Here is a 16,579-nt window from a genome sequence, read left to right as displayed (position 1 = left end):
AGTGATCAATGCAAAGAAATAGAGGAAAACAACAGAATGGGAAAGACTAGAGATCTCTTCAAGAAAATTAGAGATACCAAGGGAACATTTCATGCAAAGATGGGCTCAATAAAGGACAGAAATGGTCTGGACCTTACAGAAGCAGAAGATGTTAAGAAGAGGTGGCAAGAATACACAGGAGAACTGTACAAAAAAGATCTTCATGACCCAGATAATCACGATGGTGTGATCACTCACCTAGAGCCAGGCATCTTGGAATGTGAAGTCAAGTGGGCCTTAGGAAGCATCACTACAAACAAAGCTCGTGGAGGTGATGGAATTCCAGTTGAGCTATTTCAAATCCTAAAAGATGATGCTTTGAAAGTGCTACACTTGCCAGCAAATTTGGAAAACTCAGCAGTGGCCACAGGACTGGAAAAGGTCAGTTTTCATTCCAATCCCAAAGAAAGGCAATGCCAAAGAATGCTCAAACTACAGCACAATGATTTTGCACTCATCTCACATGCTAGTAAAGTAATGCTCAAAATTCTCCAAGCCAGGCTTCAGCAATACATTAACTGTGAATTTCCAGATGTTCAAGCTGGTTTTAGAAAAGGCAGAGGAACCAGACATCAAATTGCCAACATCCGCTGGATCATGGAAAAAGCAAGAGAGTTCTAGAAAAACATCTATTTGTGCTTTATTGACCATGTTAAAGCCTTTGACTGTGTGGATCACAATAAACTGTGGAAAATTCTGAAGGAGATGGGAATACCAGACCACCTGACCTGCCTCTTGAGAAACCTACATGCAGGTCAGGAAGCAACAGTTAGAACTGGAGATGGAACAACAGACTGGTTCCAAAAAGGAAAAGGAGTGCGTCAAGGCTGTATATTGTCACCCTGCTTATTTAACTTCTATGCAGAGTACATCATGAGAAACGCTGGACTGGAAGAAGCACAAGCTGGAATCAAGATTGCCAGGAGAAATATCAATAACCTCAGATATGCAGATGACACCACCCTAATGGCAGAAAGTGAAGAGGAACTAAAAAGCCTCTTGATGAAGGTGAAAGAGGAGAATGAAAAAGTTGGCTTAAAGCTGAACATTCAGAAAACGAATATCATGGCATCTGGTCCCATCACTTCATGGGAAATAGATGGGGGAACAGTGGAAACAGTGTCAGACTTTCTTTTTTTGGGCTCCAAAATCACTGCAGATGGTGACTGCAGCCATGAAATTAAAAGACGCTTACTCCTTGGAAGGAAAGTTATGACCAACCTAGATAGCATATTAAAAAGCAGAGACATTACTTTGCCAACAAAGGTCTGTCTAATCAAGGCTATGGTTTTTCCAGTGGTCATGTATGGAGGTGAGAGTTGGACTGTAAAGAAAGCTAAGCGCTGAAGAATTGATGCTTTTGAAGTGTGGTGTTGGAGAAGACTCTTGAGAGTCCCTTGGACTGCAAGGAGATCCAACCAGTCCATCCTAAAGGAGATCAGTCCTGGGTATTCATCGGCAGGACTGATGTTGAAACTGAAACTCCAATACTTTGGCCACCTCATGCAAAGAGTTGACTCATGGGAAAAGACTCTGATGCTGGGAGCGATTGGGGGCAGGAGGAGAAGGGGATGACAGAGGATGAGATGGCTGGATGGCATCACGAACTCGATGGACATGAGTTTGGGTGAACTCTGGGAGTTGGTGATGGACAGGGAGGCCTGGCGTGCTGCAATTCACCGGTTCACAAAGAGTCGGACACGACTGAGTGACTGAACTGAACTGAACTGATCCTTTGGATCCTTTATCACTCATTAGGAGTCTGGAAGAATCCAAGAGACCTGCTGCACAGTCCTTGAATCTAAATGAAATCCCCACCCAAAGCTGAATTCCCTCTAGGGCATGCTTGCCAAGGTCATGTCCTACTGGCGACAGGGGGTTGTCTGCCCTCCTGGGGCAGCTGACCCACCTGGCTGTGAGAAGTTTGATTTAATATTGAGTTGAGATCTGTCTTCCTGTCAAAATCTTTTTCTTTCTCTATCCATCAAACAGGTTATCTAAGATCCTTATTGTTTGTTTTAGATACTGAGTATGTTCTGAATTAGAAACCTTAAAAAAAAATGCACTTTGAGAGAGAGTATATCCCTGAGACAGAGGTTCTAAAGAACCATGTGCCCTTGTTGATTTAAAGTGAAACATTGGAATCATCACAAGTATTCCTGCAAAGGAGATTCTCCTTGCGGGTCGTTTGATGTGCTCAGTGCTCAGTCATATGTGAAACTTGCAACCCCATGGACTGTAGCCTGCCAGGCTCCTCTTGTCCATGAGATTTCTCAGGCAAGAATACTGGAGTGGATTCCCATTTCCTTCTCCAGAGGATCTTCCTGACCCAGGGATCAAACTCGTGTCTCTTGCATCATTTGATATCAACAGATTAATTAGAGATTTGGGGAAGGGATGAAGTTGTTATGGGTGCCTCCCCCTCTGGCTTGCGTGTTAAAAACAACGGGGTAGTTTTGTAAGGGGATGAAACTCCGCTAACCTCACCGCTGAGGACACATGTATCCAAAGGGAGCTGACCAGTGGTCACCCATCTTAGAAGTACAACAAGTCATACAGAGAGACAGCTAAAGGAGCAGCTACTCACTAACCATCCACTAGCAAGACGCCGGCATCAGTGGAAACCAGCAAGGCCTGGCCCCAGGGATCCGCACACACGGCCTCATGAGGGAAGTTACTGCAGAAACACTGTGGCTCCCAAGGCTGCGGGCAACACAAGCATAGGCAGGTTAAGAGCACAGAGAGAGCACCCCGGCCCATCAGGGGGAAATGCACACATACCACCCGAAACGGCAGCACAGATGCCCCCAGACCCCAGGAGTTAGATGGGCTCTCACTCAGTCACCTTTCTTAAGAAAAAAATGTATGCAACAGGAAAAGGCTGAGTCACGTGTTTCAGGCACCATGACCTGTATTATAATGATGTCCTCAAGGGCTAGGGAAGCATCAATAATGTTTTCTAAGCAAACGGTTTCTTTTTAACACTTAGAAGTTGGACCAATTGGTGCCTATTCTTTTTTGGAGGTTTCACAATAGTTCTTTATAAAAGGAAGTCCCACCCAACTCTCTAAAAAAAAAAGTCAGATTCCTGTGCTGCTGATTCAGCAAAACTATTAAACCATACACAATGCAAGAGGTTGCTATCATCTTAACATGAAAAGGCTTATTGACCCACTTATGGCTATGAAATCTTTAAGAAAAAAAATAATGTCTGTTCATAGGAATATGTCGAGGGCTCCGATGAAACCTACTCGTGTTCCCCCACTTGACACGTTCATGTCTTAGAGCCTTGGTTTCATTCCATGTTGATCGAGCAAGAATAAAAAGTCGCCACTGCCTTACTGCTCCCTTGGAGCTGTGGCTGATGCCTGGAACCATTAACTTCCCTCCAAAGCATGTGGCTTGACCTCAAAGGACAAGGATGTCTGTAGAGATTCTCAGGGATGAGTTGAAGTCCTACATCTTCACTTTTACCTGATACCTCTGTGCACATGTAAGGTGTGTACATAGGTGTGTTTGTAAGTTCTAAGTGAGCACATGCTGGCACACTCAAAATAGGAGTGATGGCTCTGAGGTCACCTGCCAGGGTGCTGTTTGGGATGAGGGTAAACGCTGTGTGAATTATTCCTATCTTGGAAAATCATGCTGTACCTTTATGAAACCCACCAGCCTCAAAATGAGTGACCTCATTGCTGAGATGAGGCTCGGGCTGTTGTGAAAGGATCACACAAAGGACATGAAGATATTTTATAAACTGAAAGAGGGCTGCCCAAGTGCAAGTCATTACTTGGAATGGCATTTCCCTAAGAACTTTTTAAGAAAGTTGCTGCTGCTGCTGAGTCACGTCAGTCATGTCCGACTCTGTGCGACCCCATAGACGGCAGCCCACCAGGCTCCCCCATCCCTAGGATTCTCCAGGCAAGAATACTGGAGTGGGTTGCCATTTTCTTCTCCAATGCATGAAAGTGAAAAGTGAAAGTGAAGTCGCTCAGTCGTGTCTGACTCCTAGCGACCCCATTGACTGCAGCCCACCAGGCTCCTCCATCCATGGGATCTTCCAGGCAAGAGTACTGGAGTGGGTTGCCATTGCCTTCTCTGTTAATAAAGTTACTAAATCTTATTGGAATGTGCTATCTATGAAGTCCTTGACAACACTACAAATTCTACTGTTCAAATGAATAAGTAGATATTGGGAATTTTGGCAACCTTTGGAAAAGATACTTTGCCATCGGTCTTGTCTTTAATTGGCTGTGGGTTTTCAGCACCGGTTGTATTTTGAGCGCATCATTTTCTTGAAACCAGACTTTGAACTGTGTAGGTTCTACAGTTCAGATATAGATCATCTATACCTTTAGGGCAAAAGTAGATATATTCATAATTCTTTTGCTTTTACAATGGCCACTTCTCCAGTGATACACTGTCTGTGGGGTTGTTCCATTTAATTATCTTTTACATATTCTGAACATAGATATAATGAAGTATGTAGGGTATGACTTTACAATACAAAATAATGCAAACAATAAGTTCATACTGTGATTTGTTTTTATGTTTTCTCTTCTATGCTTGATGACCACCTAGTTCTTTTTCCATGGGAAGTAGAAATGAGTAGATACTCAGGCCGTGAATGAGTTGTAGAGGAGGCAGTGATTGCTCAGCTGTGATCCTCTGACCAACAGCATCAGCATCAACTTGAGAGAAATGCAAATTCTCAGGCCCACTCAGACCTACAGATTCAGAGGTTCTAGGGGGTGATTCCAACCCACACTGAAGCTTCAGAAATACTGCCCTAGAGCCTTGCTGTGTGTCTGTGGTCAGCAGCACAGGCACCACGTGAGAGCTTGTTGGAAATACAGGATCATGGCCCGGCTGCAGAGCTGTTGATGAGAACCTGCATTTGGTCAGGATGTCCCAGCCGTCTGTATACACACAAGGCTTGAGGCGCACTGCTGAGCTCAGTCTGCCTGTCCAGGCCCGGTCCAGCAGCTCTGCCTCTTTAAGCAAAGGTGCCGGCACACCACGGAAGCCAGGAGGCTCTCACTAAATGCTGCCCAACCTTACCTGGGGCTTCGTCTGCAGACTCTGCCACAGACAAGCTCTTCTTCCTCTTGCCCCACAAAGCTCTTTCTAAGAATCTCAATAACTTCCCTAAAGACACAGGACATTCACAGTTGAACATGAAAGCATCAACAACTCACCTCTTTTTTACAGATCCCCGATGCCACCAAGCTTGATGGAGCGTCCCCTCTCACGATGGATTTCAGCTTTAGTGCCTTACAGAACAGAGATCTTTTTCAGTTTATCAGGCAGTAAAAGCATGAGAATCAACAGTTATGACTTGAAAAAAACTTTTAAAAATGAAACAGGAGTAATTTCAGGCTTGTTTCAGGTTCCCACGCTGCCCTATCACTGAAGATAAGGAAAGGAGTCAGCTGGATCTAATGACGTCAAATGCATTCTGTCATTTCAACTGATCAATATATCAGTACGGTGATTTCCAAACCACCAGTGCTGAAAAAAATCCCCAGGTCCTTCCTCAAACTTGATAAATTAGATTCTCTGAAAGTAGAGTCAGGGTGCTATCTTTGAACACGGACCGAAGTTGGAGGCCCTGGTGACAGGGCTCCTGCTTTGGGAAAAGGTTATCTTTGCTGCTAAGCTTTCGTGATTGCCTTGCTGATTAGCTTCCACTTTCAGGTCAGAATCTTGTCTGCAGCAGACAGCTCTTCTCCTCCCTCTTGTGACATGGGACCAATGCAGAAGGCTGTGTCACCTCCAGAATTGAGAAACACTAATGTCACGGAGGAGCCAGGCAGAGAGGGCGTGGCTTCCTCCAAAACCTGGAATAGGGTGACGCCCGGGAGCCACCTCCCTGTGATGACTGCTTTCAAGCGGTAGAGGGGAAATCCAGGTCTCTTGTGGGGACAGCCCCCTCCGTGCTGACTCCTGCCAGGGGGCAGTTCACGGTGCTTTCCCTAAATTGGCTCTCTACTCTTTAGAAGATCCCCAGGAGTCAAGTGAATGGTATGTGCTCCCTTGACAAGAGGGAGCAGGGACTGAGCCCTGTGGCCTCTTGCCCCCAGCCAGCATCACCCCTCCTCATATAAACAACAAGGTCCTACTGTACAGCACAGGGAACTATATTCAATAGCCTGTGATGAACCAGAATGGAAAAGAATATGAACAAGAATATAAATATGTATAACTGAATCGCTTTACTGTACAGCAGAAATTAACACATTGAAAATCAATTATACTTCAATAAAATTAAAAAAAAAATCTTCCTTATGGTTCCACAATGATCCTAAGAGAAGTGACAGAACTCCTCCAGGAGTGTGCAAACATAACATTCTTCGCAGAAGGGCCATCTGGTTTGGATGGACTCACAACTCTGTGTCTTGCACAACAGGTGTCAGAAGAAAACCCACCTGTCCTATTCTAACGAACTCTGCCTGGCGGGCCTCCTCTTTCTTCCTCGCTGACTTGGGTGATTCCGGTAAGACGTCACTGAAAGATCGTCTATTAAGCATGTTCTGAAAAAGAAAGACAAGTTATGAATTCCAAAGATAGTTATCAAATCTCATTTTTGCCTTCTCTTACTCCACAAACCTATTTGTCCAAATAGTCCTACTTCTGCTGCCTCTATTCATTCACTCAATAAGCATCTATGGAGCACTGCTCAAGTGTCTGCCCAGGTCTGTGTGAGCCGTGAGGGATTAAGGAGCCAACAGGGGGAGAGCCAGCCCCTGGAAGAGCTTAGAGCAGGGGCTCAGAAAGCAAGCAGACCAGCAGCTCCACTTACTAACCGCCTCCCAGAGTGATCAGCCACTATGCTGCATAGCTCCAAGGATGCCGTTCTCAGAGAGGGCACCCCCGGAACATGACACACTCAATTCCATGTGAACAGGGCCCCCGGACTTGTCAGCTCTGTGGCCTTCTGGGTAATTTGGGGCAAGGATCTTAATTTCTGAGTCTCAGTGTCTTTGTGTGGCTAATAGCTGTCTCTGAGGTGTGTTACAAGGACTAAGGGAGGAAATGCATGGGAGGTGCTTGAGCACACACTCAGTAAATGTCAGTTTTCTTCCAGACAGCAGTCAGAAAACTGGGTACATGCTTGCAGTTAGCACATAGTGGCTGAGCACCTATACTCTGCTGGATCTGGGCAATGTGGTGGACACAATCTCAGTCTTCATGGAGCAGAGTCTACAGGAAAGATAGATTAAGTAACTGACTACATGACTGGCACATGGATAATTTCCATGAAGGGGAGATACATAAAGCATCTGGAGGCATTAAACAGGGGCACTAGGCTTCAGCTGGGGGCTGGAGAAGGCCTGATAAGGCAGTGATGCTTCAGCTGAGACCTGCAAAGACATCACATACTCCTCTTGGTACCCTTTCTTCATTGGAAGGACTGATGCTGAAGCTCCAATACTTTGGCCACCTGATTCGAAAAACCAACTCATTGAAAAAGACCCTGATGCTGGGAAAGGCTGAGGGCAGGAGGAGAAGAGGGCGACAGAGGATGAGATGGTTGGATGGCATCACTGACTCAATGGACATGAGTTTGAGCAAACTCCGGGAGATACTGAAGGACAGGAGAGCCTGGCATGCTGCAGTCTATGGGGTTGCAGAGAGTGGGAGATGACTTAGTGACTGAACAACAATAACTCTCTCTTCATCCTTCCTTGACTTTAAGGAAATAAGGAAATGGGCAGATTGCCAATTATGGCTGGCTGTTTAGGGCCCTGGGGTTGGTCTGGCCCAAGCCCTGCAAGTAGCTGGGTGTGGAGACCAGCTGGAAATCAAGGGCACCTGTAGGATGGCGGCGGTCGCTGCGCTGAAGGGAAAGGTCACACGGGCACCAGTTTGTTCTGATGTTCTTCGTCTCCCCAGGGTGGGGGTGGGGGGGCACTTGAGAGCAGACGCTGCAGTTATGTTCACATTCAGAGCAGCTCCTGTTGCTAGTTTGTGGCCGCACTGATTCTAGGGGAGTGTTCCCACTTGTTTTGTGTTCTTTGTTAAATGTGAGAAGTGCTTCTAAACAACGATGATTTCATTCTGCATTAACACTTGTTAGCCACCCTGACACACGGCGATCTTGTAGAGTATGGAGCCTTCCAAAGAGTGTGGGGCCCTCAAGGTGCTGAGCTCCTCAAGGAAGGTGCTGGGTCTCATCAGTGTGGATACACCTTCAGCCTAGGAAGTGTCTGGCGCAAAGTGGATTTTCAGTAAATGCACAGGCATATTTCAGTGCCTAAATATGGTACTCCCCAGTAAATCTCCAGAAAACCTTAACAGAGCGTAGTCTCTCTCCCAAATCCCTACTTGGCCTGCCCAGCAGTTCCATGGCACAGGTAACACTGAGTGGTACCCCCAATGTCAGCCACCCCAAAGCACTCCACTGCTCCAAGGACTGTTGACTGACACTCACGCCCCAGCCTGCATGGTGACTTCCACAAGTTTGTTTATGAAAATCGCAGTCTTGTATATGGACATTAAACATTCCCTCTTCCCGTGGTATCCATGAGAGAACCCCAGTCCCTGGTGGCCACAGTCCAGTGTTGACAGCAAGGATCAGGAGACTTTACACTCTTCTAACCAGGACTCATCACAAGGACTTGTGTTCTCAATTCAGACCCCGTGGGAAAGAAAGAAGACAACGGACCCAGGGTTACCTTGTGCAAATCTGGCATCAAATCCTGGTATAAAGATCGAATCAACATATCCAGAGTTCGTCGACGTTTCTGGGCAAATGTTGGGGTTTCCAAAGTGGCTTTTTCACCATTAATTACTAAAATAAATCAAGTTTCAAAGGGAATTACAAATGTTAGGTTATTGAAGAATGTCCTTCTCAAGGAAACTTCTCACAGTAAATGCTACCGATTTCCTAATGCTGTTATTACCCTTCTTTCATGGAAGAATCCTTAAAAACTCGCTAAATTTCTCTGTACAAAGCTATACTCCATAGGTATATCTATCTTGCCTTTCCTGTTGGATTACAAGATTCCTGAGCAGAGGGTATAACTAATTACTTGAAGACCTAACATGCACCCAAACCTGCCCTCATCCACCATTCCACCCACCTACTCACCCATCCACTAATACATCCATCCATTAATCCAGCTACCCACTCATCCACCCATCCATTCAACACATGGGCCAAACCATAGGATGCCATTCAATGGGATTAAATATATATTTGCTGGATTTTGTTAGAAAAAATAACACCACCATTGCCCAAGCAGAGTACTGGAATTCTTAGCCCAGTGAAAGTTTCTTCTGGAAGAAAAAGCTGGTGGTTTAGTGGACTACAGACACTGAGAGTCAATGAAGTGGAGTGTCCAGTAACACATTAGAGCACAGAATAGAAAGTGTGCAGTAGTTAGGAGCTTGCGGCTGAGGCCGTTATGGGTTTGAATCCCAGCTCTGCTGCTATCTGCGCATTCTTAAGCAAATTATTTAGATCCTTGGGCCTCAATTTTCTATTTATGTAAAGTGAATATAACCATATTTCTTTATGGGGTTGTAAGAACGTGATACAACACATAAAAGAGCACAGAGCTAGGCCTATTGAACTGAATACATATTAGTTATTTGTTGGCTAGGATGCTAGGTATCGATGAGAACCCAGGAGAGACCTCCAAAACACCATCAGAAAACTAAATACGTTTCTCCTGAAAAATTAACAGAACATGGAATGCAATCAATGCTTAAACAATGATATCTTCTTTACGGTGTCTTGCAAGAATTAGAAGAAATGTATTTTGATGTAGAACGAGGTACAAAAACACTTCAAAACAGAAACTTACATTTCACTAGCAAAAAGTCCCTGAATTCCTGGTGGTCTGTAAACACTGGTGGGGATGGCAAGGGTGGGCCAAAGAGTGGTACGCTTTCCTCTGAAAATATTTTCAGCCTGTATAGAGAACATTGTAGAGTTAGTTGGTTTCTCTTAAAAGATCATCAACATCTAGATCTTAAATTTCTCCAGTTGCCTATGTGATGTCTTAGGAATACTTCCACAGGAGGAAGGCATTCTCTGTCCTTCCAGAACCTCGGCCACCATGCAGCAATCCTATCTGCTTTAGGGCAAAGATCAGGTCTTCCTGGATCCTTCATGGTCCAACCCACCAAGCGGCGGGCAAGGTCACCCACCGCAGTAATGACAGCAAAGACCACCACTTGCACCCACTGCACAACAGGGAGCATACTTGGTACTTTAAGACATAGTATCAGCTGATTCTCAGCAGCCTGACAAAGTAGAGCCGTTACCTTCCTTCCACAGACAAGCCTGAGGCTCGAAGAAGATAAACACTTTTCCCCTAAAGTTTCAAATTTAGTGAGCGACAAGAGCTGGGATTCCAACCAAGGTCTATTTGCCTCACAGTTCATCCTCTTTTCACAACATCATGATAGCTTTTAACAGATTAATTTTTGAGAACAAAAGGATAAACAGGCAAGGATGTAGCCTAGGAAGGAGGGTGCTCTGGGCAAGATCGAACGTATCACATTTGTGCCCTCTGTGGAGCACAACCACATTCCAAGCTAGCCCTGACCCTCGGGTCAACTGCACAGAGCAACACTATATGAAACAGGGGACTTCCCTGGTGATCCAGCGGCTAAGACTTAACGCTCCCAGTGCAGGGGGCCCAGGTTTGATCCCTGGTCAGGGTGCTAGATCCCACATGCTGCAACTAAAGATCCTGAGTGCTGCAACTAAGACCCAGCACAGCCAAATAAAAAAAACCCAAATCAAAACAAAACACTATATGAGACAAGCTTTTCCTGAAGACACAGTCTTTCAAGTCAATCAAGAAATAGGTAATGAATCAAGAGTCTCATAAAATGAATGCCAAATTAACATGTAAACATGAGGATTAGAACAAGCCATCAAGATAATGTTGTTACCAACCTGTAATTGTCCTTTTGCTGATCATACCTCACTAAGGCAAAAATATCTGTGGTGATGGTTAAGGAAATTAATTAAGAACCTGATGCGCACAGTCAAAAGCTTGTGTTTGGTAAACCCTGGGTACAGGATCATCTTGGACCTGCTCTCCTGGGGTCAGGGCACCTGTCACCCTTAGGCTGAGATGGAACCTTGTCTTCTATAAAAGAGACAGCCAGGGGAGACAGGTCTGACCTCTGCGTGCTCGTCCTTTTGGGAAAGGGCTTCACCTCCAAATCTGTCAGAAAAGCAACATAAATAACACTATGAAACCACTACAACAAAGCAAAACCAGAACAAAAAGATCAGTTCCCTTGCCTGGAAATATATACAAGATCCCCAATGAAATTAACCAGATATGTCATCTCATACATTTTGAAAGGAAAAGCAGTTTAAATGTGTCCACTGTATACTTTCCCTCTCTCTCCTTCTGGCTTTTAGTAGACAAAACAAACCCAAACAAACTAGTGTAGCTGGCGGCAGTCTCTAGGCAGAATCTACTCTGCTCGTGTCGGGCACGTTGAGTCTAAAATAGTACCACCTCCACCAGCTTATTTTTCTTCTTTTCCCATTCCTTCTCCTCCCCCAGCATCTCCCAGCCCTAGTTTCTCTTAGCTAGGGTTGAAATACCATTCTCTTCAATTCCTCAGAGTGCTCCCACTCTTAGATTTGTCCCTTTGGAGAAACAAACGAGCCCAGTCCCATCTAAAACTTATAATGAAAGGAAATTCTAAAAATAATGATGATCTCTCTGTTACTGAGTCACCTCCCTCTCCCTCCTGGAATTTTCTTTCTGTTCTGTAAGAACTGCTGCAGGAAGGGAGAAATATTAGTCCTCCATCCCAGTGACCAGGATAAGATATCACTTATTATTAATGTGTATGTGCATACCTGCTTTATTCCCTGTCCTCATGGCAATTTTCAGCTTTTAAAAACTTACATCCTGGGACTTCCCTGGTGGTCCAGTGGCTAAGACTCTGTGCTTGCAGTGCAAGTGGTTTGGGTTCAATCCTTGGTCAGGGAACTAGGTCCTGCATGCCACAACAAGGATCAAAGATCTCGAGTTCCACAACTAAGACCCAGTGCAGCCAAATAAATAAATGTGCTCAGTTGCTTCTGTCATGTCTGACTCTGCGATCTCATGGACTGTAGCCCGCCAGGTGCCTCTGTCCATGGGATTATCTTGGCAAGAGTCCTGGAGTGGGTTGCCAGTTTCTCCTCCAGGGGGTCTCCTGACCCAGGGGTCAAACCTGCGTCTCCTGCAGCTCCGGCACTGGCAGGTGGATTCTTTACCACTGAGCCACCGGGGAAGCCCCCAGATAAATAATTTAAAGAAAAACTTACATTCTATAATGTTAGGACATAAGCAAATGAGCTAGAGGATACAGAGCAATCTACTTATAGATGTCATGAGTCACAGTGGTCCTAGCGCCCAGCATCCTTACTGGGGTCTCCAGGGAACATGAATAACCAGACCAGAATTTATTCTGAAAAATGCCTGTTAGTTGTCTTTTACTTATTACTGGAAACCTGTAGGTACTACTGCTTGCCTTTGACTTATTATGGGTGGCATGACAGCTGGGCCTAGCTGTCATGGCCAGTGGCCCAGGACTATGGGGCCATGGTTGGGGATGTGTTGGGCTGGCCACGCTCATGCCCCAGGCCTGTCTGAGTGCACTTCTCAGATGTCAAGAGATGGTAATGCAGCAGCCATTTCCAGGACTTAGAATCAACAAAGACACATTATTTTGGCTTTTTATCTCAGCTTGCAAGTTTTTTATACCTAAAGCAAATTTCTCAGAGGATTCACTACCTATAATTCTTCTAATTCCCTTATTATCAGTGGAGGGTAGGAAGCTCCCCTCATTTCATAGACACTTGAGGAAAGGGAAGACAGTTCTGAAGTGAAGAATTCTCTGAGAATAAATAAGTCCATTCATCACTGCAGTGGACAGAGAGTGGCTCTTAGGGTCTAGCAACCAAAACAATCAGCACATGCCAGTCCACCGTAACATCAGGCTTGAGGGTCATTTTAGGTCCAGCGAGGCTAACCCTTGGGAGGGTTCACACAGGCCCAGGATACGTGTAAAGTGGGAGCGGATCATGGAAGGCTTGAAGGCAGGAGAAGGTTCCTCCCCTTCCTGGAACACTATGGTGACGATGTCGTTTCCAATGTGGCGCTTCCTTTCCACCTGGAAGTAAATGAACAGGATCACTGAGAAGGCCGCTCACACATGGCATGTTCCCAGAGTTAATGCACTAATGGAGCAAAACAAACTCCACTGCTCACAGAGCCCTGAGCTGCAGTATCTTGACTCCTTGCCTCCCAACCTCTCCAGCCCTTCTCCTGGCTCATCTGGCAGTCTCCTTCACTCCTCTTCCAACTCAGGCCTGCATTTAATCTTCACTGTCCTCCCCCAGGAGCCTCCAAGCAGTCTCCTTGCCTCTATTCTCTCCCACTTTACTGCTCTGATCAGGTTCACCTTCACTCCTGCTTCATCTCCTTAGCCTGGAGTTCAAGGCCCCTGGACCAGAGGCAGTGCCTCAGAATTCCCTGGGGACGGGCTCAAATATGCATATTTTAAAATATAAACAAATGCCTTTACTCGTTCTGAAGCATATACTTGATGAGAATAGTGGCCCTATCTAATCTGACCCCAGCTGACCTTTCCAAAATGATCTTCTAGACCTAGGGCCAATAAATCCTTTTTTAAAAATTAATTTATTTTTTAATTGAAGGATAATTGCTTTACAGAATTTTGCTCTTTTCTGTCAAACCTCAACATGAAGCAGCCATAGGTATACATATATACCCTCCCTTTTGAACCTCTCTCCCATCTCCCTCCCCATCCTACCCCTCTAGGTTGATAGAGCCCCTGTTTGAGTTTCCTGAGATATACAGCAAATTCCCATGGCTATCTATTTTACATATGGTAATGTAAGTTTCCATGTTACTCTTTCCATACATGTCACTCTCTCCTCCTCTCTCCTCATGCCCATAAGTCTATTCTTTATGTCTGTTTCTCCATTGCTGCCCTGTAAATAAATTCTTCAGTACCATTTTCCTAGATTCTGTATACATGCGTTAGACTACGGTATTTATCTTTCTCTTTCTGACTTACTTCAGTCTGTATAATAGGTTCTAGGTTCATCCACCTCATTAGAACTGTCTCAAACGCATTCCTTATTATGGCTGAGTAATATTCCATTGCATATATGTCAGTAAATCTTTTCTGTGAAGGTCCAGACTCTTGACAGTCCCTTGTACTGCAAGGAGATCAAACCACTCAATCCTAAAGGAAATCAACCCTGAATATTCATTGGAAGGACTGATGCTGAAGCTCCAATACTTTGGCCACCTGATGCAAAGAGCCGACTCGTTGGAAAAGACCCTGATGCTGGGAAAGACTGAGGACAGGAGGATAAGGGGTGACAGAGGAAGAGATGGTTGGATGGCATCACTGACTCGATGGACATGAGTCTGAGTAAACTCCGGGAGTTGGCGATAGACAGGGAAGCCGGCATGCTGCAGTCCATGGGGTCGGGAAGAGCTGGATACGACTGAGCGACTGAACTGAACTGAACTGAGCAACTGAATGATAACAATGAAGGTCCAGACAGTAAGTATTTTGGGGTTTGCAGATCATACTCTTTACAACCATGCAGCTTTGCTGTTGTGGCACAAAAGCAGCTGTAGACAATTCATAAACCAATCGGCAAGACTGTTTTCCAATAACACTTTATTTAACAAACCACACAGTCTGCTGGATCTGGTTCATGGGCCATAGTTTGCCAAGCCCTGTCCAAGACCTTTGCATAACTGGCCAAGGAGAATGATTCACTTTTCTCCATGGGTCCCTCGTGTGTCCCCTATTTTACATTGTAAGCTCCTGAGAACAGGATTTCTGCCTGACTCATATTAGATATTACTCTCATTTTGCAAGTGGAAAAACTAAGGATTAGAGATGCTCTGATAATTTTACTTCAATTTAATTCAAAAAGATTTTTGGCAATTACTTCTTAGATATGACACTAAAGGCATAGCCAATGAAAGAAAAAATACATAAATTTGACTACGTTAAAATTTAAAACTTCTGTTTACATTAAAGGATACTATCAACAAAGTAAAAAGGCAGCCCAAAGAATGGGAGAAATATTTACAAGTCATATATTCAATCATATATAAAGAATTCCTACAATTCAACAACAAAAACCCCAAATAATGTGATTAAAATATAAGCACAGGACTTGAATACACAATGCTTTAAAAAATATACAGATGGATAATAAACACAAAAGATGCTCAATATCACTAATGATTAGAGAAATGCAAATAAAAAGCACAATGAGATATCACCTCACACCCATCAGAATAGCTATTTTAAAACAACTCAAATAACAAGCGTTGTTACAAATGTGGAGAATTGGAACTCATGCATTGCTGGGTGGTGGGAATGTAAAACAGAGCCACTGCTGGGAAAAATATTCAAATAATTAAACACAGAACTACCATATGATCCAGCAATTCCAGTTTTGGGTATATTCTGAAAGCAGAAACTCAAACAATTATTCGTACACCAATGCTCTTAGCAGCTGTATTGATAATACCTGAAAGGTGGAAATGACTCAAGCATCTACCAATGATGAATGGATAAAGAAAATGTGGTATAAAAATGTGGAATACTACTCAGCCTTAAACATGAAAGAAATTCTGACACATGGTACAATATGGATGACCCCTGAGGACACTGTGATAGTGAAATAAGCCAGACAAAAAGGAAAAATGTATGATTCCACTTACATGAGATTCCTAGAATGATCAAATTCATAAAGACAGAGAGGAGTGCGGTGGTTGCCAGGGGCTGGGGGAGGGAGAAATGTGGATTTACTGATTAATGGGTACAGGCTTTCAGTTTGAGAAGATGATAAAGTTCTAAAGATGGACTGTGGTGATGACTGCACCACAATGCACTTAATGGAATTAATGCCACTGAACTATAAATTCAAAAGTGGTTAAAATTGTAAATTTTATGTTAAAATGAAAATAAGTAAGTGCTGATCCATCAATTGATGAATGGATAAACAAAATGTATCCATAAAGTAGGAAATTATTCTGCAATAAAAAGGGATGAAATACAGCTACAGGCTACAACATGGACAAACCTTGAAAACATGCCAAGTGCAAGAAGCTAGTTACAAAAGACCACATATGACCTGATTCCATTTATACAAAGTGTCCAGAATAGGCAAATCGAAAGAGAAAGCAGGTTGCTAGTTACCAGAGGCTAGGCAGTGGGGAGTGGGAAGTAATGGCAAAGCCGTGAGAGATTTCTCTTCGGGGTAATGAAATATTCTAAAATTGACTGTGGTTGAATAGTTGAATAACCATGTGAACATACTTATGTGGGTAAAGTGAATGGAATATGAAATATGTCTCAAAAAAGCTTTTATATATATATTTAAAAGTAATTATTTAGCTTCTACTCTATACCAGGAACAAAACAGACAAAATTCCTGCCTTCATGGGACATGTACTCTAGCAGTAGGCACAGAAATTACACACTAAATGTAAACAAGTGTTCTAAATAATAT

At 44.0% G+C, this 16,579-nt stretch overlaps 1 protein-coding gene across 2 annotated transcripts in view; it reads right to left on the bottom strand.

Moving 5' to 3' along the window:
- Positions 1-16,579, bottom strand: part of GARNL3 (GTPase activating Rap/RanGAP domain like 3) — a 144,517-nt gene that overhangs the window by 31,047 nt on the left and 96,891 nt on the right. For both annotated transcript variants that reach the window (XM_040225155.1, XM_040225156.1), the window contains exons 12-18: positions 13,071-13,179; positions 10,952-10,997; positions 9,849-9,955; positions 8,715-8,830; positions 6,465-6,569; positions 5,235-5,309; positions 2,631-2,742 (exon numbers count right to left, since the gene is read on the bottom strand). In XM_040225155.1, coding sequence (XP_040081089.1) covers positions 2,631-2,742; positions 5,235-5,309; positions 6,465-6,569; positions 8,715-8,830; positions 9,849-9,955; positions 10,952-10,997; positions 13,071-13,179 — 670 coding nt within the window. The remainder of the gene's footprint in view (positions 1-2,630; positions 2,743-5,234; positions 5,310-6,464; positions 6,570-8,714; positions 8,831-9,848; positions 9,956-10,951; positions 10,998-13,070; positions 13,180-16,579) is intronic.

The sequence above is a fragment of the Oryx dammah genome, unplaced genomic scaffold, assembly GCF_014754425.2.
Source record: "Oryx dammah isolate SB20612 unplaced genomic scaffold, SCBI_Odam_1.1 HiC_scaffold_25, whole genome shotgun sequence".
NCBI lineage: Eukaryota > Metazoa > Chordata > Mammalia > Artiodactyla > Bovidae > Oryx > Oryx dammah.
The sequence above is the reverse complement of the archived record's forward strand: the minus strand, read 5'-3'. Positions and strand labels throughout refer to the sequence as shown.